Source organism: Cervus elaphus, chromosome 23, assembly GCF_910594005.1.
Source record: "Cervus elaphus chromosome 23, mCerEla1.1, whole genome shotgun sequence".
In the NCBI taxonomy this organism is placed as follows: domain Eukaryota; kingdom Metazoa; phylum Chordata; class Mammalia; order Artiodactyla; family Cervidae; genus Cervus; species Cervus elaphus.
In genome coordinates, this window is record NC_057837.1 from 51,983,261 (window position 1) to 52,008,140 (window position 24,880).

At 47.0% G+C, this 24,880-nt stretch overlaps 3 protein-coding genes across 7 annotated transcripts in view; all 3 read right to left on the bottom strand.

Annotated features, from left to right (window-relative positions):
- Positions 1-9,718: 9,718 nt before the first annotated feature.
- Positions 9,719-12,110, bottom strand: MRPS26 (mitochondrial ribosomal protein S26). Its single transcript, XM_043884555.1, has 4 exons — positions 11,669-12,110; positions 11,430-11,576; positions 11,219-11,342; positions 9,719-9,949 (listed from the first exon to the last, which is right to left on the bottom strand). The coding sequence occupies exons 1-4, from the start codon at positions 11,878-11,880 to the stop codon at positions 9,815-9,817; spliced, it is 618 nt and encodes a 205-aa protein (XP_043740490.1). The 5' UTR covers positions 11,881-12,110; the 3' UTR covers positions 9,719-9,814.
- Positions 12,111-12,403: 293 nt separating this feature from the next.
- LOC122681945 (progonadoliberin-2) lies at positions 12,404-13,689 on the bottom strand. Its single transcript, XM_043884556.1, is given in 2 exon segments — positions 12,404-13,062; positions 13,187-13,689. Coding segments are annotated over 2 exon segments (363 nt in total). The 5' UTR covers positions 13,341-13,689; the 3' UTR covers positions 12,404-12,853.
- Positions 13,690-19,554: 5,865 nt separating this feature from the next.
- PTPRA (protein tyrosine phosphatase receptor type A) overlaps positions 19,555-24,880 on the bottom strand; it is a 164,297-nt gene continuing 158,971 nt past the window's right edge. For all 5 annotated transcript variants that reach the window (XM_043885156.1, XM_043885155.1, XM_043885154.1 and 2 more), the window contains 4 exons: positions 22,739-22,864; positions 22,508-22,659; positions 20,849-20,984; positions 19,555-20,191 (listed from right to left, as the gene is read on the bottom strand). In XM_043885156.1, the coding sequence (XP_043741091.1) occupies positions 20,117-20,191; positions 20,849-20,984; positions 22,508-22,659; positions 22,739-22,864 (489 nt within the window). In that variant the 3' untranslated portion in view covers positions 19,555-20,116. The remainder of the gene's footprint in view (positions 20,192-20,848; positions 20,985-22,507; positions 22,660-22,738; positions 22,865-24,880) is intronic.

Below are 24,880 nucleotides of genomic sequence, written 5' to 3' on the forward strand. Positions count from 1 at the left end.
TGGATGTATTTACAACTGAGGTTTGCTGATGTGTTGGATATGGGTGGGATAGAAAAAGAGGAGTCAAGCAGTGGGAAGGATGAAGCTTAGTGTGGACTAACAGATGCCCATCACACACCCAAGGAGACTGAGCAGGCATTTGGGTTTGAGAATCTGGAGTTTAGAAGAGAGGGCTTGGAAATATGTAAATATGCAGATATGTAAATTTGGAAATCATCAGTACCAATATTTAAAGGCACAGACCTGAGGGAGATGGCTTAGGGGGAGTGAATTGAACCCCAAGTAAGGTAGGAGAAAACAAATGACAACCCACTCAGTATTCTTGCCTGGAAAATGTCATGGACAGAGGAACCTGGCTGGTTACAGTCCATGGGGTCACAAAAGAGTCAGACACAACTTAGCGACTAAACAAAAACAACAACATAATTTATACAACATAAAATTCACCCATTGTAAGAGCAGCATTTGATGATTTGTATTACAGTAAGCAGTTATGCAACCATCGCCTCAATCCAATTTTCCAATGCTTCCATTCTAGGAAGAAGTCCTTCATACTTGTTTGCCATTATTCCCTGTTCCTACCGTCAGCCCCAGGAAACCACTGACATAGATTCAACTTTTCTAGAAAGTTCCTATAAATTTAACCATACACAGTATGTAATCTTTTGTGTCTGGCTTCTTTAACTTGCCATTGTGCTGTTGAGGCTCATCCAAGTGACTGTGTGTGTCAGCAGTTTGTTCCTCTGTACTATTGAGAAGTAGTCCATAGATGGACCACATTTTGTTTATCCATTCATCAGTTGATGGACAAGAAGCAACAGTTAGAACCAGACATGGAACAATAGACTGGTTCAAAATTGGGAAAGGAGTATGATAAAGTTGTATATTGTCACCCAGCTAATTTAACTTATATGCAGAGTACATTATACGAAATGCCAGACTGGATGAATCACAACTGAAATCAAGAATGCCAGGAGAAATATCAACAACCTCAGATATGCAGATGATACCATTTGAATGGCAGAAAGTGAAGAAGAACTAAAGAGATTCTTGAGGGTGAAAGAGGAGAGTGAAAAAGCTGACTTGAAACTCAATATTAAAAAAAACTAAAATCAGACTTCCCTGGTGGCACAGTGGATAAAGAATCCATCTGCCAACGCAAGGGACAAAGTTTCAATCCCTGGTCCGGGAAGATTCCACTTGCCTTGGAGCAAGTAAGCCTGTGCATCATAACTACTGAAGCTCCCATGCCTAGAACCTGTGCTCCACAACAAGAGAAGCCACCACACTGCAAGGAGATCAATCCAGTCCATCCTAAAGGAAATCAGTCCTGAATACTCATTGGAAGGACTGATGCTGAAGCTGAAACTCCAATACTTTGACCACCTGATGAGAGCTGACTCATTTGAAAAGACCCTGATGCTGGGAAAGATTGAAGGCGGGAAAAGGGGGCGATAGAGGATGAGATGGTTGTATGGCATCACCGACTCAGTGGACATGAGTTTGAGTAAACTCCAGGAGTTGGTGATGGACAGGGAGGCCTGGCGTGCTGCAGTCCATGGGGTCGCAAAGAGTTGGACATGACTGAGCGACTGAACTGAACTGAATCTCCTCTTTGAATTTTGGTCCACAGGGAATGAATCTCCAATCACTTTACCTGTGGCCAGGGGGGCAGGGGGACGACTACCTCCTGCCTCAGGACAAGATTTAGGGAAGGCCCTTAGAGTTTTGTGAGTTTTTCCATCCATTATCATAGTGAAGATTGGACAAAAATTGGGTAACCATTTTGAAATACACTCAGAGCACTGTCTGTAACAAAAGCCTGCCCTCAAGGGAAACTACTTTATCAGAGCCTTATCTGACCTGGGGGAAGAGTAATTAGGAAGTCAAGTATACCTGGAGTAACAGCCAAGTTTGGAGTACAAAATGAAGGAGGGCAAAGGAAGATGTAATCCACTGTGTAAAGAGGAGGCTGACTGATAGTAAATTTCCAGCCTGGAGCCCATCTATCTCCTACCTCAAGATGTCTATCAAAACCAACCAAACAAGCAAAAACAAAAACAGGAAATAACAAGTGATGGCAAAGACGTAGATAAATGAACCTTTGTGCACTGTTGGTGGGTCTGTAAAATGGTACAGCTGCCATGGAAAACAGTACGTTGAGTCCTTAAAAAAATTGAAAAATAAAATTCCCATATAATCCAGCAATTCTACTTTGGGGTATATATCCCAAAGACTTGAAAGCTTGGTATTGAAGAGATATCTGCATACCCATGTCCATGTTAATGTTTTATTCACAATAGCCAAAAAATTGGAAGCAACCGATAGATGATTGGGTAAACAAAACGTGGTATATATATGCAAAGGAATACCACTGTATTACAATGATCAGTGCAACTTTTGCTTAAAAGGTAGGAAGGAATTCCCTGGTGGTCCAATGGTTAAAACTCTGCACTGTTACTGCCAGAGCCCAGGTTTGATCCCTGGTCAGGGAACTAAGACCCCACAACAGGGCGTGACCAAAAAAAAAAAAAAAAAAGGAAAGGAAGGAAATTATGACACATGATGTAAATGGATAAACCTTGAAGACATCATGCTAAGTGAATAAGCCAGTCACAAAAAGACAAACACTGTATGAGTTTGTATGAATTCACTTATATGAGCTATATAGAGTAGTCAAATTTAGAGACATAAAGTAGAATGGTAGTTGCCAGAGGCTGGAAAGAGGGGGAAATAGAGAGTTGACTTCTTGGGTAGATAATGTCATAGTTATTTTGGAAAATGACCTTATTGTGAAACCATATATGTTTAAGTGTTTAGAGATGAAGAGTTATGATGGCTGCAACTTACTTTCAAATGAGAGATAGAGGCAGAATGCAAATGCACAGAAAGCAACTGATTTAAGAAACAGAGTGATATTAGAGGAAACAAACTGAGAGAACAACTACCCAGGTTTCTGACACCCTTCCTTCTGTCATTTCTTTGTAAAAAAAGGTAGTCAAATTTACCAACTGTTGAAGGCCTTGTCACTGTCTTGGTGAGGCTGCCCTCTGCTGGCCACATGGGCAGCTGCAGAGTGGATCTGAGTTTCCTCTGGCAATTGATTCTCAATTTGACTGTATTTGGCATATAATTCTTTTGAGGAATCACCATACTATTTTAGTTCATGGTATCAGTTTGAGGTCATTCTCTAGTTTCACTAAGAATAGTATTTAACATGTATTGAGCACCAAGCCCCAAACACTGAACTTAGTTTTACATGAATGTCTCATTTATTCACAATAATCTTACAGGTAAAAGTATTATTTCTACTTTACTTTTAGGAAACTGAGGAATAGAGAGACTAAGAAATGTTCCTCAAAACACTCAAAGTAGTAAGAAGGGGAGCTGGGATTCAAATTCAGGCAGACCGCACCAGGTTTGTTACCACTAAGGTATGTAGCCTCTCATGGTGTTTCTCTATTTTCAATTTATTCATATCGATTTCTGGATTGAAGCAGTGAGTGAGGCATCATGAAAACACTCTCATATCTCTTGGAGATTTTTTATTTCTCCAATAAATTCACAAAAGTGTCCAGAAAGCCACAAGGTGTGACCCAATAAGCTCAAGTCATCCCCAAATTAGTCTTCTGGAGCAGTCTACTTGCAAAGATCATCCAAAAAAAAAAAGATCATCCAAAAGCAAAAACTTAAATTTTGCCAGGTCTGAAAGTAACTGAAATACTAGCAATTTGCTATTATTGGCTATATAATTTTTATTTATTTTTATTGAAGTATATGATTGATTTACAATGTTATGTTAGTTTCAGGAATACAGCAAAGTGATTCAGATACATACATCCAAATCAGCATGTGGGCTCAGTAGTTGTAGCACATAGGCTTAGTTGTCCTGTGGTATGTGGAATCTTCTGGGCCAGGGATCAAACCTTTGTTCTTTGCATTTGTATAATCTGCTCAGACGCTCAGTCATGTGCAACTCTGCGACCCCATGGACTGAACCTGCTAGGCTCCTCTATCCATGGGATTTTCCAGGCAAGAATACTGGAGTGAGTTGCCATTTCCTTCTCCAGGGGATCTTTCCAACCCAGGGATCAACCTGGGTCTCCTGCATTGCAGGCAGATTCTATCAACTGAGCCACCAGGGAAGGCCAACTATACATACATATATATATATATATATATATATATATATATATATATATATATATCTTTCAGTTCAGTTCAGTTCAGTCGCTCAGTCGTGTCGGACTCTTTGCGACCCCATGAATCTATATATAAAACATTATTTATATTTTGGCTGAGCTGGGCTTTTGTTGCTGCGCGCAGGCTTTCTGTAGTTACAGCGAGTGGGGCTACTCGAGTTGCGGCACATGGGTTTCTCATTGTGGTGGCTTCTCTTGTTGCAGAACATGGGCTCTAGATAATGTGGGCTTCAGTAGTTACAGCATGTGGGCTATTGTGGCACTCAGGTTTAGTTGCCCTGAGGCATGTGGAATCTTCTTGGACCAGGGTCAAACCCTTGTCCCTTGCATTGGTAGGTGGATTCTAACCACTGAACCACCAGTGAAGTCCTGTATTCTTTTTCATTATACATTTTTTAATACACATTCATTATACACATTTTTATACACATTTTTTATACACATTCACTTTTACAAGATATTGAATATACTTCCCTGTGCTACGTGGATCTTTGTAGGTTATCTATTTTATATATATAGTAGTGTGTATTTCGGAGAAGGCAATGGCAACCCACTCTAGTACTCTTGCCTGGAAAATCCCACAGACGGAGGAGCCTGGTGGGCTGCCGCCCATGTGGTCGCAAAGAGTTGAACACGACTGAGCGACTTCACTTTCACTTTTCACTTTTATGCATTGGAGAAGGAAATGGCAGCCCACTCCAGTGTTCTTGCCTGGAGAATCCCAGGGACGGAGGAGCCTGGTGGGCTGACGTCTATGGGGTCGCACAGAGTTGGACACGACTGAAGGGATTTAGCAGCAGTAGCAGCAGCAGCAGTGTGTATTTGCTTATCCCAAACTCCCAATTTATTCCTTCCCCTGATCTTTCTCTGTTGGTAATCATAAGAGTGCTTTCTACGTCTGCGTCTGTTTTGTAAATAAGTTCATTTGTGTCATTTTTTTTTTGGGATTCCACATGTAATATCATATTTGTCTTTGTCTGACTTACTTCACTTAGGATAATATCTAGGTCCATCCATATTTCTGCAAATGGCATTATTTCATTCTTTTTTTGTGGCTGAGTAATATTCCATTATATATAATGCAATATCTATATTGGAAGTCATATATATTAATTATCATATATATAATGGAAGCCATATATATATATGACATCCCTGGCTCAGTCTATAAAGAGTCTGCTGACAATGTGAGAGACCCAGGTTCGATCCCTGGGTTGGGAAGATCCCCTGGAGAAGGAAATGGCAACCCACTCCAGTATTCTTGCCTGGAAAATTCCATGGATGGAGGAGCCTGGCAGGCCACAGTCCATGGGGTCACAAAGAATTTACACAACTGAGCGACTAACACACACAGACATACACACATATATATACCACATCTTCTTTATCCATTCATCTGTCAATGGACACTTAGGTTGCTCATGTCTTGGGGATTGTAAATAGTGCTATGAACATTGGGGTGTATGTATCTTTTCTAATTAGAGTTTTCCTTTTTTCTGGATATATGCCCAGGAGTGGGATCATATGGCAACTCTTGTTTTTAGTTTTTTCTTTTTTTAAAGAAACTCCATACTGTTCTCCATAGTGGCTGTGCTAACTTACATTCCCACCAACAGTGTAGGGGTGGAGGGGGATTTCCTTTTCTCCACACTCTCTCCAGCATTTATTTGTAGATTTTTTAAATGTGAGGGAATAATGATTTATTGAAGGCCCCCCAAGTGACTTTTTTGTAGACATTTTGATGATGGTTGTTCTGATCAGTATGAGGTGATCTCTCATCATACTTTTGATTGCATTTCTCTAGTAATTAGTGGCTCAGTGCTAAAGAATCCACCTGCTGATGCAGGAGACTTGGGTTCGATCCCTGGGTCGGGAAGATCCCCTGGAGAAGGAAATGGCAACCCTCTCCAGTATTCTTGCCTGGGAAATCCCATGGCCAGAGGAGCCTGGTGGGCTACACTTAATGGGATCACAAAGAATCAGACATTATTTAGCGACAGAGCACGCACACACCAGTTATTCATCCATAGCTTTCAGTTCCACAGGAGGCTGGAGGCCTGGACCTATTTCCCAGCTTTCCTTGACAGCTGGCTTCCATTATGACAATAACACGGGAGTCACCGACAAGATCTGCTTCTAAGGACAGAGAAAGGGCAGATGCACGTTTCTCCTCGGCTTCGGGCACTTCTGGCGGCTGCAGCCGCAGCGGAGGCGCTAAGTGCGGCTCTTGCATCGCTTCCTGCACAGACACTGCAGTTCCAGCAGCAGCAGCACGGCAAAGGTGCAGCAGCCAAGGTTGACGTTCACACCTCAGACACAAAGCCCCGCTCAGACCATCTTCTCCTCCAGTAGCCAGAATTTAAAAAAAGAAAAAAAGAGCACGAATATAACATTTCCCTCAGCGAGGGGAAAATGCCAAAGAATGGTGGAAGATCCTTGAATATCAGTGACACAGTCACTGTAGTACTGGTGAGGGTGGAGATCACGCAGCTCTGCCCTTCTTCATGTCACTTAGTTGGGCCCTGTGGCAGGATGGGGTTCTTCTTTACAGGTTCTTGATCTCAAGGCCTTGTAAACTGCACTTCGAATTTATCCAGACAATGCTGTTTTTTTGATATGGATGTTCACATTTATGGCTTATATGCATTTACCTGCGCTGAGGAACAGTCATCAAAGCACCCCTCAAGAGAGATGCCTGCTTGTCTCAAGATTTGGGATTGCAAATATCACTTTTAATTTCCTATTTGGATTTCAGCAATCAGCTAGGCTTGCATCCTCGGTATCCATTTCACTTCAGTATTTGTTGGGGAAATAATCACAGGGTTAAGTTCAGGGGGAACTTTTCCAAAGGTTTCTGGGAATACTGATAGTGGATACACAGAAAATCTTGTGTATTCTGGAAAAATATGGGGGAATGACGTTAGGCTTACTCAGGCCTAGGTGGTCTCCTTGATTGGAACAGTTTAAGGGGGCATCTGGCACCCACTCATGTGGCAAGTTCATTCTTTTTCTGTCCACTTGGACTGCTACCAGCAATACAGTAGTAGTATACCACCCTGGCAGCAGCATATCGCCTTACAGGGATTGAACCCAGGCCACAGCAATCAAAGTTCTAACCATTAGACCGTCTGAGAAAAAATTGCTCACTCAGCAAAGCTCTGGGGGTCAGCATACCTCTTCCAAGTCAAACACAGATTCTACTTGTTCCCTACCCTCTCTACACTGCATTGTAGGCCTCTTCAAATCTTGGTGAAAGCATTTACATTTGGGTATTGTGCTTCAAATGCATTTCTGGGTAGCCCTTGAATCTGCTGCTCACAAGTCAGGCCTCAAACAAGAGGTTCTCTACGTGATACAAGCTCCCATTGTCTGCAGCACATACAAACTGAATCTGCAGCTTGAAGTCAAGAATCGGAGGAGTCCGTGGTGTTTCTGAGCAAGACTGCCCATTCGGATACCTATCAGGATTTTCTACTGGAGATTAGGCATTCTTCATGGGACACATGTATCTGCAGTGTGGACTGGGTATGATGTGACAGCTTACCTGTGCACCTAGCAGCACTCTACAATCCATTAGATGCAGGTACACTTGAGACTGGGCCTGAGTTAACCCTCATGTTGCTAAACTGCCTATTTGTACCTAAACTAATGAGATGGCTGTGGGTGGAAAAAATGTTCAAGGTTGGTTTACAGGTAGCTCTGCATGACATGCTGACATCAGCAGTGAATAATAAGGAATTACAGCCCTATGCAGGACACTAGTAAAGGAAAAATGGCCCAAAGTCAGATTCAAGAAGGTATGAGACTCTCCTGTACCTGAAGATAGATGGCTTGTCTGGATCCTGATAGAGGACCAGGGACTTGTCCAAAATGAAACTGAACTTCCCACAACAGGCTCAGTGTCCCATGTGAAAGTTTACCACAGGTTTCCTCAAAGTTCAAGGCTGTGGGCACAATCTTGGTCCACAATGTGTGCCCACCAGCCCTCCCTCACCCTAGAAATCGCACTGAGCACCTGAAATCCAGGGCCCCACTATGCTGTGCCTGGGCTCAGTGCCAGGGAAGAGACGAGCCATTGATCAGCCTGAGGGAGGCCACGGCCCTCAAGGGTGCAGTGCCCTGATGGGGCTGGGTCCTAGGTCCTCTGCTTATACCTCTGTTAGCCATTTCCCTGAATGTGAGCGATTACCCACATTCCCTCAAAGGGTTTTTTGTGTTGTAAGGTTCTCTATTTACAACATGGGAGTTAGGGAAAGATTGTTTTTTTCCCTCTGGTGATACTTGGTGAATAGTGGCAAAGGGGCAGAAGCTCTGGTTCAGAGAAATATTTCTCTACCTCATCCTGGATGTCCTTTGAGGGCCTGGATCTGAGTAAGGGCCGTGGACCTATATGCCCACTTATTCAACCTTGTCAACTCTAATCACAAGTATTATTTTGCTCCAAGTACTTGACAAATGGGGTCTTCTTGTCTTCTGTCTTGGGTACACCACTCCCTGGCCAGCAAAATTCAGTGTCAAGCAGGAGCAGGTCTTTGGTCAGTGGTTGCTTTATGTTTCAGTTACTGGGTGATAACCTGAGTGGAGCCTGAAAGCCCCCTGTCAGGGGTCAGCAAACTTCCGTAATGTCATATAAGACTTCCCCAGGTGTCCAGTGGTTAAGACTCCATGGTTCCACTGCAGGTGGCATGGGTTCAATCCCTGGTAGGGCAAGTTTGACATACATGAAAAAAAAAATCATATAATGGGGGGGAAAGGAGATAAATTAGGAGCTTGGGATTAAAACATACACACTACTATATATAAAATAGATAACAAGGACCCACTGTATAGTACAAGAAACTATATTCATTATGTTGTAATAACCTATGATGGAAAGGAACCTAAAAGATGTATAAATATATAAAACTGCATCATTTGCTGTACACCTGAAACAAATAAATTAACTATATTTCAATTAAAAAATCGTAACATTTTAGACTTTGCAAGTCATAAGGTCTCTGCTGCATCTATTCATCTCTGCCACTGAAGTATGAAAGCAGTCAGTGATGGGTGTGGCTGTGTTCCAGTATACTCTCCTCATTACCGCAGGCAGGATCTTTGGTTGTGGAGTGCACTCTCTAGTCCCAGCGCGGGGGCTCAGTTGCCCTGAGCATGTGGGATCTTAGTTCCTCAACCAGGGATTGAACCTGCATCCTCTGCATTAGAAGGCAGATTCTTAACTGCTGGACCACCAGGGAAGTCTCTGTGTTTCAATATATTTTATTCACAAAAACAAGCAATAGGCCAGATTTTGTCCAAGGACTGCAATATGCCAACCACTGATCCCGAGGATACTCAGGAGACAACCTGGCTGTTGAGGGGACTAAGCTTCTTTGTGAGACAGAAACTTCTCAGGTCTGGTGCTTTACTGAGAGTTGCACATGGGTGCAGAATACAGCACTGCATGTGTGGAGTTTCTGACCAAGCGGCAGGAGCTGAGGCCCCAACATGAAGGCTGCACTGGAACAGGTAGAACCTTTTCCTTCATCAGAAACACCAACTGCTTTATTTCAGATCAGGCCCAACCCCTTTACTTCCATGGTCCCTGGGTGGGTACTGTCCTCATTGGGACCTCAGGAGCCCTTGTGCTGTGGCTTGACCACCAGCCCCTCTCTGGTGATGGCCCAATTGTAGCTCTTGGGGGAATCCAAAGCTTCTTCCACCCGTGCCTCCAGATTCTCTCGGGTGATGAAGTTTTTTGCGTCCTCCTATTGGAAAAGATGAAAGTGAAAGAGGAGAGTGAAGAAGTTGGCTTAAAACTCAACATTCAGAAAACTAAGATCATGGCATCTGGTCCCATCACTTCACGGGGAATAGATGGGGAAACAGTGGCTGACTTATTTTTCTGGGCTCCAAAATCACTGCAGATGGTGACTGCAGCCATGAAATTAAAAGACACTTACTCCTTGGAAGAAAAGTTATGACCAACCTAAACAGCATATTAAAAAGCAGAGAAAGGTCTGTCTAGTCAAAGCTATGATTTTTCCAGTAGTCATGTACGGATGTGAGATTTGGACTATAAAGAAAGCTAAGCGCCAAAGAATTGATGCTTTTGAACTGTGGTATTGGAGAAGACTCTTCAGAGTCACTTGGACTGCAAGGAGATCCAACCAGTCCATCCTAAAGGAAATCAGTCCTGAATATTCATTGGAAGGAGTGATGGTGAAGCTGAATCTCCAATACTTTGGCCACCTGATGCAAAGAACTGACTCATATGAAAAGACCCTGATGCTGGGAATGATTGTAGGTGAGAGGACGACAGAGGATGAGGTGGTTGGATGGCATCACCAACTCTACGGACATGAGTTTGAGTAAGCTCCAGGAGTTAGTGATGGGACAGGGAAGCCTGGCGTACTGCAGTCCACGGGGTCGCAAAGAGTTGGACACGACTGAGCGACTGAAATGAAATGAACTGGAAAAGAGAAATTCAGCTGAATGAGAGTCCCCAGAACAAGCCTGCCGGCTTTTAGCCCACTGAAGGAGGGGCTCCAGCTCTGCTGTGGGAAAGATGTCTGGAGCCTAGGTCTTCTCTGAGCGCCCCAATGATCTTCCAGTGGAAGAACATTAGGCAGCTTTGTCACCTTGTTTTAAGACAATCATTCCCTGAACACTTAGGCCAAAACCCAAGCACCCCAGCTGTGACACGTCACTGGGCGGAATCAGTCTCTAGGCCTCGCTGCTTTTAAGTCTCACACCTGCCATCTCACGCCAAAACGTTTAAGCTTTGATGCCTTTCTCACCTTCAGGACAAAGTATAAACTCCTAGGGAAACGCGGAGGCCCGTCTCACAGACACCGTCTAGCCACGTGAATACTGCAGTGGCAACTTGACAGATGCTCTCGCTGCACGCCTCCTCTCCCAAACCCTCACCTGCGAACCTCCTCTCAAGACTCAAGGCTAGTCTCTTCTCTCCGCACCTCCCGCCCCGCTCACCGCGCGCTGGTCTAGCAGCCCCACCCTCTGGAGACGCGGCCCACCTGCAGCTGCAGCACTTCCTGTTCCTTGAGCTGGGCCCAGGCCTCCGCCTCTCGGGCTTCCCGGGCCGCCTCCTCCGCTTGCCGCCGCTCCTGCTCCCGTGCCTCCTGCCGCAGCCTGGCCATCCTGGGAGGGGCGAGAGGCCCAGACTGAGCGTGGCTGGGTGTCTCGGGGCCGGTCAGGCGGCCCCGCCCCGCCTCCTGCCCCACTCACCGCAGCTCATGCAGCCGCTGGTTCTCCGCCTGGTTCCAGGCCATCAGCTCGCGGTGCTCAGCGGCATCCTGCAGCGCCTTGCGCTCTGCCAGGACACCGGCCCGGGCCTCATGCGCTTTCCTGCGTACCTCGGTCACGAACTCCTGCCTGGACAGAAACGCGCCCAGGGTCCGCAGTGTCTTCAACTGCCCGCCCTAAAACACACGCCAGAGGGCGCCGCCTCCCTATCCATCACATACCTGAGGGCGCGCACCGTCTGGCGGTACTGTCGGTAACGCTCCGTCAGCACGAAGAATTCCGCAGGATCCACGGCGGGCGGGGTCGCCACGCGCCCGATCTTGGACTTGGCCGGCGGGTCGTGGCGGGTTTTTCGGCCGCGCGCGAGGAGCAGAAACTGGGCTGGAGGGCGGCCTAAGGGCCGCGCGCCCAGAGTGCTCAGCGCGCGCAGCATGGCGAGACCGCCCCGTCTCCGGCACGCCGCAGGGCATCATGGGGGCCCGGAAGTGGTCGCGGTGCACCCACGGGACGTGTAGTCCGCGGGCTCCGCCCCCACGCTGTGGAGCCCGCAGTTTTGCTTGCGTCCCGGGCCCAGAACCTGGCTATTGTCCTCCGCGGGGTCGACTCCCGCCCGCGTGTCCGCCACCGGCATCCCTCCAGCTCCCATTCAGGGAGTAGGGGTGAGAGAGAGAGAGGAGACAAAGAGACATCTGTTAGCAGGAGTCAGAGAGGAGAAAAAAGAGAACTCGATGCAAGAACTTTAGGGGTCTCACACCTTTATTGGAGGGCGGCGGGGCGTGGCGCTCGGAGTCCAGTCTGCAGAAGAAGCGGGAGGTCATTCCAGTGGACGTTCTGGTCACCTGACCGCGGAACTGTGGCTTTACCCGCCCCCTCTTCCCCCGCCCCTCCTGTTCCTATTCCCTCTTTCTGTCTCCCGTCCCGGCTTGGCTTCTCTGCGCAGGATCGGCAACCGGTAGTTTTGCGACTCCCACGTCCTGTCGTTGCCCTTTGCCTCTTAGAGGATTCAGCGTGCCGGTTTTGTAGCTCATTGGGCGTACGGATTCTTTACCAGCTGAGCTATCAGGGAAGCCCAACAGAAGGGACACGGGGCATCTCATCATAAATTGTCATAAATTGTCGCTGTCATATCATCATAAATTGTTGTGAAAGTGAAAAGTCGCTCAGTCGTGTCCGACTCTTTGCAACCCCATGGACTGTAGCCCACCAGGCTCCTCCATCCATGGAATTTTCTAGGCAAGAGTACTGGAGTGGGTTGCCATTTCCTTCTCCAGGGGATCTTCCCGACCCGGGGATCGAACCCGGGTCTCCCGCATTGTAGGCAAACGCTTTCCCATTGTCGATAATTCTGGAGTTATCAGATAACGGCACCCACAGCTAGCTGTACCAGGAGGCATCTCAGTGATGTATTATCCCCCGACCCCCTCAGTTCTTAGCTGGCCCTGTAGTGGCCAAGGGTGGGGGCCTTCCACTTTACTTACCAGCAGTGTCTGCACCAGGTGCTGCTTCCTATGTAGGAGCCACCGGGTCATGGTCCTTCTCTTTCAGGGCACACTGTCCTCAGGCGAAGCCAGAGCATCACTTGGGAGGGTATGGGCAATTTGGCCTGGGCTTTGAGCTGCAGTTCCCAGAACCTTTTCTTAGAAGGGTGCCTTCCCCACCCCCACCCAAAGCTTGAGGTAGGTGAAAGAACCCCAACCAGCACCTTCTTTCTACTTAGGCTGGGGAGATTCTTCACCTACCTGGGGGCCTAGGAGGTTGCTGAGGGTCCCGGGGTGAGCTGGAGGCTCGTATTCCTCCAGGGTACCAGCCGTGGGACCAGTGCTGAGCCTTTGAGGGTCCAGGGTGGGTGGTCAGCAGCAGCAGAAGCAGGAGGCCTAGCCCAAAGCTGGCCATAGCAGGGCTGCTCCCATAGACAGTGGACAGCACTCGAGTCTGACACTCCCAGACAAAACCCCTTCCTCTTCCTCCAGGGTCCCCTTGGACAGCTGGCACTTCTAGGGCAGATTCAGTGTCTCCTAATGTTCTTCTCTCATCCTGCTATTGCTTCTTATCCCAGGACTACAGGGGTCTGGACTCGGAGGGCTCCTGGCAATGAGCCGCCTCCCAGAGCCCCTGGGGCACAGAGGCTCTCAACTTTGCCAGATGAGGGCCCTCCCCAGTACGGCAGGCCTACCCTTTCTTTCCTCAGGGATCGTAGAAGTGAAGTTAGATAGGGGAGATGTCCAAGAGACAGGCAGCAGTGTGGAGGCACTTGGGCCCCCTGCCCCCACCCCGCGCCCCCATGCTGGGAAACCCTTTTCCTTGTGAGTTGCTCTCTCTTCCTTCCATGGCAACTGGGGATGTGAAATGGGTGTGTGGATACGGGGCCTAGGGCTTCTACCCTTTGTCCCTGCCACGCCAGGTGCAGTGGGCACAGGCATAGTGTTGCTGGCAAGAGATGAAGGAAAGGGGGCTTTTCAGGGTATGGGCTGGGGTAGAGGGGCTTGGGAGGGGGAAGAGGAGCAGCATGCCATGCCCCTATAAGAGAGCTGCATCTGGACAAGCCCCAGCCTGGGGGAGGGTGGCTCTTCACTCACCAGGGGAGGGCTGTGGGCCAAGTGGCTCCTTGCAGGTGGCTCTTCCAGGAAGCAACGGAACCCAGCCAGGCAGCCCCGAGATTTATTGAGCAGGTGGTTCCAGCCCCTGCTCTGGGCCCACAGGCTCCAATGACCTCTTGGTGGGGGACAGCTTGCCACCAATCCTCTTCCCTTCCTAGTGTTATGTTCAGCTGCTGGCCTGGGGTCATCAGATGCCTCCTCCTCCCATTTTCCCAGGGATCTGAAATCATTGGACTCCTTCTTCAGCCTGGCCTATGCCCCTGAGGTCTCATCGATCCACTTCCCTGGCTTTCTCAAGCTCCTGCCCTTAGATCTAGAGACCTTTCGCAGCCCTCTCTGACACACCAAAATGGTGGGCCTAAGAGAGGCAACTCCTGGGGTCTCCCTGAGTCCCACCTAGCTCAGGGCTTTTCCTGGTAGAAAGGTTGGGGGCCGAAGAGGGAGGGGCCCAGCAGCTTGTTAGTAAGTCTGGGGAGATCTATGACCACCCTTCCTGAGGGCTTGTTTGCCCACCTGTAAAATGGGTTGGGTGGGATAGTCCTCCTCACACCTGGACACCAGGGCCGAGTCACTCCAGTGAAAGGAGTTTTGGGTGGGGCATAGCTATACAGCAGATGGCCTCTCCTCCAAGCAGGCCCCCAAAAGGGGGCCCAGTTAAGGGGGCAATGCAGCCTTTGTGGGTCTATCTGCGAGTGGTAGGAATAATTCTGCCTCTCAAGGTTCCAACCACTCCTTATCCTGTGCTCAATCCAGGACCATTTCATGGAATTGGGCACAGCTGCCCTGGAATGCTAGAAACAGGCTTCTGCCTTAGTCTGTGTCAGCTCAGCTTTCTGCTGCCAGCCACCAGCCTCTGAGGGGCAGAGGCCAGTTTATGGGGTTAATAGCCAATCTCTCTTTGGATAGCAATTTAAACAGCAAGTACAAGGGTAGGGTCAGGCTGGGTATTCACAGTGGCCAGTCATCAGGAGAGCAGGTGCATCAGATCCTGTGGCAAAGATGGGGGAGGTGACATCATGAGTACCTAGACTTCTGCCGCCCAGGCAGGAGGGCATGGGTGAATTTCCGAATTGACTTACCAGAAATGAGTACTTGGACCGTATTATAAGTTAAGTTGTTTGGGAAACAGATTTTTTCCCTTTATGTATTGGTTAACCAAGAAACTTTTAGGATAGCATTTGCTTTGTTCATTTTAGTCATTCAGTCCTGTCCGACTCTTTGTGATCCCATGAACTGCAGCACACCAGGCTTCCCTGTCCATCAACTCCCACAGCCTGCTCAAACTCATGTCTGTTGAGTCAGGGATGCAATCCAACCATCTCATTCTCTGTTGTCCCCTTCTCCTCCTGTCTTCAATCTTTCCCAGCACTAGGGTCTTTTCCAGTGAATCAGTTCTTCACACCAGGTGGCCAAAGGATTGGAGTTTCAGCTTCAGCATCACTCCTTCCGATGAATATTCAGGACTGATTTCCTTTAGGATTGACTGGTTGGATCTCCTTGCAGTCCAAGGGACTCTCAAGTCTTTTCTCCAGCACCACAGTTCAAAAGCATCAATTCTTCAGTGCTCAGCTTTCTTTATAGTCCAACTCACATCCATATGTGACTACTGGAAAAACCATAGCTTTGACTACACAGACCTTTGTTGACAAAGTAATGTCTCTGCTTTTTAATATGCTGTCTAGGTTTGTCATGGCTTTTCTTCCAAGGAGCAAGTGTCTTTTAATTTCATGGCTGCAGTCACCATCTGCAGTGATTCTGGAGCCCAAGACAATGAAATCTGTCACTGTTCCACTGTTTCTCCATCTGTTTGCCATGAAGCGACCAGATGCCATGACCTTAAAGTTTTTTGAATGTTGAGTTTTAAGCCAGCTTTTTCACTCTTCTCTTTCATCAAGAGGCTCTTTAGTTCCTTTTTGTTTTCTGCCATAAGGGTGGTGTCATCTGCATATCTCAGGTTATTGATATTTCTCCCAGCCATCTGCAGTTTGTACTTCATCCAGCCTGGCATTTCCCATGATGTACTCTGCATGTAAGTTAAATAAACAAAGTGACAATATACAGCCTTGACATACTCCTTTCCCAATTTGGAACCAGTCGGTTGTTCCATGTCCAGTTCTAACTGTTGCTTCTTGACCTGTATACAGATTTCTCAGGAGGCAGGTAAGGTGGTCTGGTATTCCCATCTCTTGAAGAATTTTCCAGTTTGTTGTGATCCACACGGTCAAAGGCTTTGGCATAGTCAATAAAGCTGATGTTTTTCTGGAACTCTCTCGCTTTTTCTATGATTCAATGGATGTTGGCAATTTGCTCTCTGGTTCCTCTGCTTTTTCTAAATCCAGCTTGAACGTCTGGAAGTTCTAGATTCATGTACTGTTGAGGCCTAGCTTGGAGAACTTTGAGCATTACTTTGCTAGCGTGTGAGATTAGTGCAACTGTTATGGTAGTTTGAACCATCTTTGGCATTGCCTTTCTTCGGGATTGGAAACATTTACTTTGTGGGTTTAGGTAAAATGACTAAGTTCAGTAAACTAGCTTAGTTCTGGTATGGGTTTACAAAATGTTTTATTCAAAGGCCCTGGTGTTCATTTTAAAAGAGGAATGGAGTGCCTTTATTTTTTCTGTAATTTGATCGTTATCTTGCCTGAAAAATCCAAACATGAACTAAATTTCCCAGGGGAAGCTCTGGTCCCTTTCTCTCTGGCCACATACTCAGCCTTTCAGGAACATTTGCTCTCCTCTTCCAGATTATAAACTCTGGAATGGAATTCATCCTTGTGTCCCTGTCAGCAGGACACAGAAAGTCATTTGTTCACCACTGAACTCTTAACTCATACTCAGCTCCGAGAGCACATCATTCCAGTCCGGGGCTGCTATCGTCAGCTGGAAAAGCAATTCTGAGTGGAATGCTCAGGTGCTGCAGGAGCAGGGCGGCACCCTCCCTGGGGCCCCTTCTCCCCTCCCCTCAGCAGGTGGCCTGGGCGAAGGACGGAGCATTAGCTAGAGTCTTGGCAATAGGGCTGCAGTGGGTGCTCCATGGTAAGGAGCAAAATGGAGAGACGCCAACACAGGAACTATTGGGGGGGGAGGCAGGGAGAGAGAGAGAGGGAGTGTGTGTGTGTGTGTGTGTGTGTGTGTGTGTGTGTAGGGGGGAGGTCTGTAGCTTTGGTGCGCAGTAGGAGTAGAGCTGGGATAGGGGGTGGGGGCAGAGGATGCTGGAGGCTGCACAAAGGGCAGTGGGCTATGGTGACTGGGCAAACCCCTGAGTGTGGGGAGCCCGAGATTGCTGCCTCTAGGCTACCCTGTGGAGTCACAGCAGGAAGCAGGGTGTGTGGATTGGAAGCTCAGGAAAAGAGAAAGGCTCAGGGTCCACAATACAGACTGCAGGAATGCCTGACCTCTGAGGAAGGGGCTGTGTCACTACATCAAGGGGGGAGCTAGTGCACAGGAAGACTGGATCCTTGGGGCTCAGCACTGAGGATGAAGGGATAAAAAAAGAATGTGTGGGAGTAAACTGAGGGTGGGGGTAGAGGATGAAGGAAAACCCAACACAGAGACTATCTGATGAAGTGATGTCTCTGTGAGTGGCAGGTCCCAGAGGTTTGGGGAGTGCACTACACATGGTCACAGGTGACAGGCTGAGGGGTAGGCACTGGGTGAAGTGGGCTCCCCTGCCCTTCCCACATAATTGTGCCACGTGAGCCTCAATACACTTCCCTTTGAGCCTGTCGGGTTTATGTCTCTTGATGCCATGTGAGCCCTGAGTAACAGGAAAAGAGAGGTAGATAAGGAGCGATGAGCCATACCCAGTAAGATGAGGGCGAGAAGGGGAGCAAAGGGTTGGATAACTCCTGTTTAAAGATGTCTGTTTAGCAGCCAGGGTATATGTTCGCTGCATGGCTTGCTGACTTTAAGGCTTGCCCTCTTCCATGGACTTGAATATGATCACACAGAGGCACCAACAGGTAGTATGCAAAGAGACAGGGTTTCCTTCTGAAGCATAGCACCCATCAACAGAAATTCTTGAGATTTTGTCTTTGCTTAATTTATCCACACTTCTTATAAACCTACTAACTTTTGAGTTTATTGTCCCTTGCAGTTCCTTGCTTCCTATAGGAGGCCCAGAGTACATGTACCAACTTATACTACTTACCTCATGCAAGCTTTCAGGTGATCTGTTGTGGCGCCCCTGATCCCTGCAGACATCCTGAATATGTGGGGCAGAACTTGGGTCCCATCTTTTGGGTGCGTCTTTGCCTGGACTCTGAGGCCCTCTGATCAGCTGCTCTGCTGACCTTTCCTTTTCACACATCTGAGCTTCCAGCATCCCTCAGGCCCAGTTTAAGTCGTACCTACTCCTGGAAGCAAGGCACCACTGATCTCTGAGTATGCCTCCATGGGCCAGGCTGGACTGCCACCTTTCACTTCTGATAGCCCCCAAGGTGCCCCTGGCTCCTCAAGAAATGCCCTGAGGGCTGCAAGGCTTTGTCAACCCTGCACTTAACAGTCATGGCAACTGGTTTCTTCTCCTGTTCCTGTGAGGGGCTGATCATAAGGACAAGAGACCACAAACAGACATGCCCTCCCAGCTCTGCCCTCATCTAAAAACCACATTTCCCAGCACCCTTTGTAGCTCAGTGTGGGCTTATGACTAGGGTTTAGCCAATGGGGTATGAGTGGAAGTGAAAAGTGCTATTTTTATATAATGTCCTTAAAAATGAAATTGCTTACCCATGCTCTTTTTGCTTCTCCATGGGAAAAGTCAGTGACCTCAACTATGAGGATGAGAACAACAGCCTAAGGGTCACTGGGACCATGAGATGGAGGATACTGGGTCTCTAGACTGGGCAGACTGTTACATGAGAAAGAAATGAAATGGATGTTCAAAGTGTGCCTGGAATCTGAGGCCCTCTCTGATCAGCTGCTCTGCTGATATTTCCTCCTTTTTATGCATCCATTTTATTTAACACACTCTGTCCGACAGGTTATGCTCAAACTCAAACTGGGATCTAAGACTTCCACCAATGTTACCTCTGGATCTGAGGCACTTCCACGTAAGAGTTCTGGAAATGAGGACAGAGATGAAAGGAAATGGAAGTTGTTTAACACAATAAATGAGGATATAAACACCTACTCTGGACAAAGTGACATGATCCAGATAGTTCTGCAGCAGAGCACCAAGGACTAGAGAGGTCAAACTGACCCAAAGCCCAAAGCCAAGCCACCCCTCGCCTCCATGCCCCTGCACTTACGGAAGGAGCAAGGACTCAGGCCATCTTCCCTAGGGAGCGAGGCTGGCTAGAACGACTGCACCAAAGATATGCTGGAAGTGGAAGAAGGGTGCTGGCAGCTGCCTAAGAGGCAGAGGAGCTGAGTATGTTGGAAGAAAGACAGGCAGACTGTGCCCTCTCTGCAGCCAGCTAAGACAGATGGGTAACAGTGAGCTAGGAGTGGCGCAGGAGAACCCAGCCCTGGTATGACTGCCCCGGCCCACACAAAGGGAGAGACATTCCTCAGGGAGTCAAAGCTTTTATTACCTGATAATCCCTAGTGTGGTGCCAGAGATACCACTCTGGTCCCTTTACTCCCCATGGTGAGATGTGGGCGGTACGAGAAGGGGGCAAGGGTAGAGACGGGAGAGATTATTTACAGAGCAGGAGGGGACAGTGGTCTGACTGCGGGCACTGGGACAACCAATTTCCTCAAGAGCTCTAATAACTTTGTGCTTTTTTTTCCTAGTTAATGCCTAGCTACCTGGAATGAGTTTTGTGTTTCTTCTTTAGGAAAAGATGTATCGATATAAACCAAAGGACAATCAAGCCCAATTTCCAGGCAGAGGATTTCATGATATCAATCCAAACATCACACTATTTAATTCCCCAATAAAACATTGGAAAAAGGACTATCAGTGCTAACACATTTACATATAAAATCTCCACCTAATAGGTAATAGAAGCCTATGTACCAATTTCTAAAACAGTTGTAAGATATATACACAATTTGGGGTATATTAACAAAACAGAATATTACAAAATATTAAAGGCAATTCTCCTGTCCACGGGGCCTCATCGCCTCTCACTTGAAGTTGGCATAATCTGAGAACGCGTCAATATATTCCTGCACCACCTTGTAGCAGAACTCATACTGTTCCTGCAGAGTGAAAGGTGGGGGAAAAGGCCATGGTTACTCAAGACAGCAATGTACCTGCAGCTCCTGACAAACCTGTTCTTCAAAAAATGGAAAATTAAGAAGAAATAAGTACACTTCAGCATTTCCACCTGAGCCCTGATCTGTCTGCCTGAAGAGTTCTGATAGCATTCTTTTCTGGGCTGAGTGAAGCCACCTTCTCCAGAAAGCAGAGACTGGAGGTGCAGATGGCGGTTCTAGCCCTTCAGAGGTCAGACATGAGTTCACCTCTCTCCTCATACTCAGTGCTTACTGGTCGTCTAGACTGTCAAGAGAACTGCTGAAAAGGAGCTAAGGAAACGAGGTACTCCTGAGTCTTCCCTACCTCAGACCCATGGAGAAGTGAAGAGCCCTGACGGGCACCTGGGCACCCCCTTCTAGTCTTCACTGAGGCCACCAGCATCTCTTACTGGTACGGGGCTAGGCTATGCCCCCAATGCTCTCCTGCCTCCCAAAGCTTATTCTGTCTTTCTGAGGCACCTTGAGGAAGGATGAGTCTGTGGTTACACAGCCTTCTGTCTACCAGACAGGCCCCTCAGAACAGCCTTCTCCTGAGCTGGCTCTGGCAGAGAGGAGCTGTGAATGGTGTGGTGGCATGGATAAATAGGCAGGGCAGCATACCAGTGTCTGGACCATGTGTGGCCTCTGCAGTCGCAGGCTCTTGACGGTCTGGAAGACATCCAAAATCCCCTCCGCTTTCACCCGTTCCAGGACTGTGCTCAGGGCACAGAAGGTCCCTGTCCGTCCTGCCCCCGCGCTGTAACAAAGAGATACACTTATCACATGTGCGTGGTGCAAGGTAGCTAGAGAATCTGGGGTTAGCCAAGGGAGGGTGACCAAGGGAGAGAGGAGCATGCGACACTGAAAAGTGTGGGCAAGGAAGTGTTTTTCGAGGTCAAAGAATCCTTTTGTCAATCCTAAATTAAAAATTTGTCATGTTTTCATCTCCATTTCTCATATTGCTAATAAGAATTAGCATCTTTTCATGTTTACTGTCAAATGGTACTAGCTGATGTACTTTGCCACTTTTTCTTCTTATAAACATTTTTTGGAATGATTTATTTTTGTATGTGTAATAAGTTAGCACAGTTCAAATTTCAAAAGGTTCAAAACATATAAAGTCTCCTTCCTACGCCATTTCTTCATCCTTTCAGTTTCCTCCTGGGAAACAACCAATGTCATCAAGTCCTTGTGTGTCCTTCCAAAGATAATTTATGCATATACCACACATATTTTTTCTGTCTCCCACTGCTTTCCTCACTAAGCAATAAATCTAGAGGATTATTCCAAACCAGTACATAAACAGATTCCTAATTAATTTTCTGAAGCTCTGTAGTATGGTGTATCAGAGCTTATGGAACCAGTCCCTTATTAATATGTTCAGATTATTTACCAGCTTAAAAAAAATTTTTTTTTTGGCTGTGCAGTGTGGCATGTGGGATCTTAGTTCCCTGACAAGGGACTAAACATGTGTCTGCTGCATTGAAGCATGGAGTCTTAACCACTGGACTACCAGGGAAGTCCCTACCATCTTTTACTATTATAAACAGTGCTTCAATTCTTGTAATTACAATTTCATTTTGGCCATCTGAAGAACATTTACTGGGTCATTTCTAGAAGTTCCTCTGCTCATTATTCTATCTTCAAAACAAATCTGAAGAAATTTTAAATATATACTTTCTTCCCCTTTAAGAGAGATTCCCTTCCCCCAATTATAAAAACAATACAAACACATGGTAAAATTTTATTTCTAAAATGCAGTCTCAAACAATGTGCCCCAAACAAAATCCACTCCCTCCCCCATGAGTTCCCATACTATCTTTCTTCTGTCAGTGACACCAGCAACTATACCCAGCCTTGAACCTAGGACACTCCTCTTTTTCACAACTATGTCTTATTCATTTTTCTTCAAACTGTTCTCAAAATAGTTGCCCTTTTCTGTTTTCCTGTGTTTCTTAAGGAGGTAGGCCTTCCCATGTTGCCCAGCTGGTCTTCCCTACTATATCGGTCTCCTCTTTGTTCCCCTTCCCCAGCACTATTCCCTGCCCAGTGTCTTAACTTAGGGACTGTTGTTCCCGAGCACTGGAAGTGTTGAGTTCAAACTCCAAGATCCTCTCTTATCATCTGGGCCTGTCCTGGTCATCAAACTTGATTGCCATGTCTCACCAACATCCCGCTCTTGCCTGGCTTTCATCAGAGTCTGACAGAGGCTCCCATCTTGCCCCTCTGCCTGCCTCTTGTGTCTTTCTCTCTTCCCCCTGAGGGATGGGGCGGGCGTACCTGCAGTGCACGGTGATGGGGTGGTTCCCTGACTGCTGCTGCTGCTTCTGCACGGCTGCAATGATGCTGATCATGCCCTTCCCATCACTGGGGATGCCCACTTCAGGCCAGCCATGGAAGTGGAACTGCCGGATCTGCCGGCTCTTGTTCTCCTTAGGAGGAAGGAGGATCAGAGAGGTAGGTGCAACCCTGCTTTCCCTATGGGAGGAGCCCACCCACCAGGCATCTTACCCTGGTGTTGGTGACCAGGAGGTCTCTGACAGTATAGCTCTCACATTCTTCCTCCTTCTTCAGCTCCACTGTGATGTCTCCATATGACACCAGTCCATCAGAGGGCCAATACTGGGCACACTTCTCCTGGGGGACAAATGGGAGAGGTGAGAGGCTCAGAATACCATGTATGGTAAAAGCAGGACTGCTCTACAAGCGGACTGCTCCTCTCAATACAGTCCTTCTTATAGGGACACACTTCTTCACCAAGGTATCAAAAACTCAGAGGGTCATTCTATTACTTAACATCACTGTAATTAACTTCTGATCCTCAGCAGGACACCCATATTTAACAACTTAAGCCTACCAATCACTTAAGAGATAATCACTTAATCTTTTGCTGTTACTTATAGTCTAATTTGCAACACTGACAGGATTTATGAAGACTTCTGACCATCAGCTCATAGCTGCATCTAACACTTAATGGCACAGTGGAGGGAGAGGAGGGGTGAATGTCTTTGTTCCAATTTCTTCTCCCCTCCAGCCCCCTTGGGGTGCTGCCACATTTGTAGTTGCTTATATATGTCAGATTGCTAACCCAGAGGAAAGCACCAGCTCTGGTGCTTCAAAGCTCAGTCCAGTGTGCTTCCACCCCTCTCCCCTTTAACTCTGCCATCTGCAGTGGCCCCTTACAATCGCTAGCTCTTGTGTTTCCATTCCTGTTAGCACAGGTGGTTTACCGAGTTGTCTCTACTTGCACCTGGCTCAGTTCCTTCTACTGCACCTTGCACACTGACTGCATCTAGTAGGTTCTCAGTAAGTATCAGGGCTTCCCAGGTGGCGCTAGTGGTAAAGAATGCGCCTGCAATGCAGGAGATATAATGAGACACGGGTTAGATTCCTGGGTTGGGAAGAGGCCCTGGAGGAGGGCTGGCAACCCACTCCAGTATTCTTGCATGGAGAATCCTATGGACAGAGGAGCCTAGCGGGCTATAGTCCACAGAGTCGAAGAGAGTTGGACATGACTTAAGTGACTTAGTATGTATGCAGTAAGTATCTGGTAAATGACTTTTAATGTCTACAGAACAAGTCAGGGTATAAATACATAAACAAAATACAGTTATGCTGTCCTTTTTTTAGAGCATTTTAGGGGAGATCCTAGATACTTCACTGTTGACAATTTAAAGATACTCAGCCATAAATGTACTCTATGCTCTATGTTCACTAGGAAAGATTTGGGAAAATTAAATACAAAAATAAAAACCACCACTAGTTTCTCAGTCCAAATAAAATCAATATTAAAAGTCCAATTTAATGAGTTTAAAAAATATTTATTTGGCTGCGCTGGATCTTAGTTGTGGCATAAGAGGTCTTTATTTGCAGCATGTGGGATCCAGTTCCCTGACCAGGCCCCCTGCATTGGGAGCTCAGTCTTTTAGCCACTGGAGCACCAGGGAAGTCCCTTAATGACTTATTTTTCATATGTGTGATCATTCATTACCCCCTTTATAAATGACCCTGAGCTCATTTTAAAACACAGGATTATTAAAGTGGTGGATCAAGGAAACGCCATAGGAGCAGTGCTTTTCATTATGTGACTAGGAGCCCTGGGGATACCCTGAGAGTCAGAGCTTGGGACCCTCTCTTCAACAGAACAGTTTTAGAAAAGTCAAACCTAATTAAGGTTTTTGAAAAACCAAAACCCCTAATTAAGGCTCACCTTAAACGAGACTATGCTGGTTTTCAGGGATTCATGGGCAGAATGAGTTTTGCTACCACAGTTCCTTTCCAACACTACCTTTATACAGTTTATCAGTCAGAACTAAAGACTGGGCTTTAAAACCATTAGAAACACTAAGATAAAACGGGCTTGACAGCAACAGACTATAGGAATCAGAATCACACTATGACAAGAAGAAATTATTAAGGTTCCATACTTAACAGCCTTCAGATATTTTAGATCTTCTTAGTTTCGGCAAAGAGGCATAACAGAGAAGAAAAGGGGCAGACTGGAAGGACTCCCAGGGATGTACCACTGAACCATCAAGAGTCCCTTCTTCAGGGAGTTCCTTGGTGGTCCAGTGGATAGAATTCCATGCTCCCACTGCAGGGGGCACAGGTTTGACCCCTGGTTGGGGAACTAAGATTACGCTAGCCTTGTGG

Excerpts from the sequence above, each read along its gene's own strand:
- MRPS26 (XM_043884555.1), bottom strand. The coding sequence starts at position 11,880 with ATGCTGCGCGCGCTGAGCACTCTGGGCGCGCGGCCCTTAGGCCGCCCT. Across the intron at positions 11,343-11,429 it reads CAGCGGCTGCATGAGCTGCG|GATGGCCAGGCTGCGGCAGG; the intron begins GTGAGTGGGGCA and ends CGCCCCTCCCAG. Across the intron at positions 9,950-11,218 it reads AGGAAGTGCTGCAGCTGCAG|GAGGACGCAAAAAACTTCAT; the intron begins GTGGGCCGCGTC and ends CTTTTCCAATAG.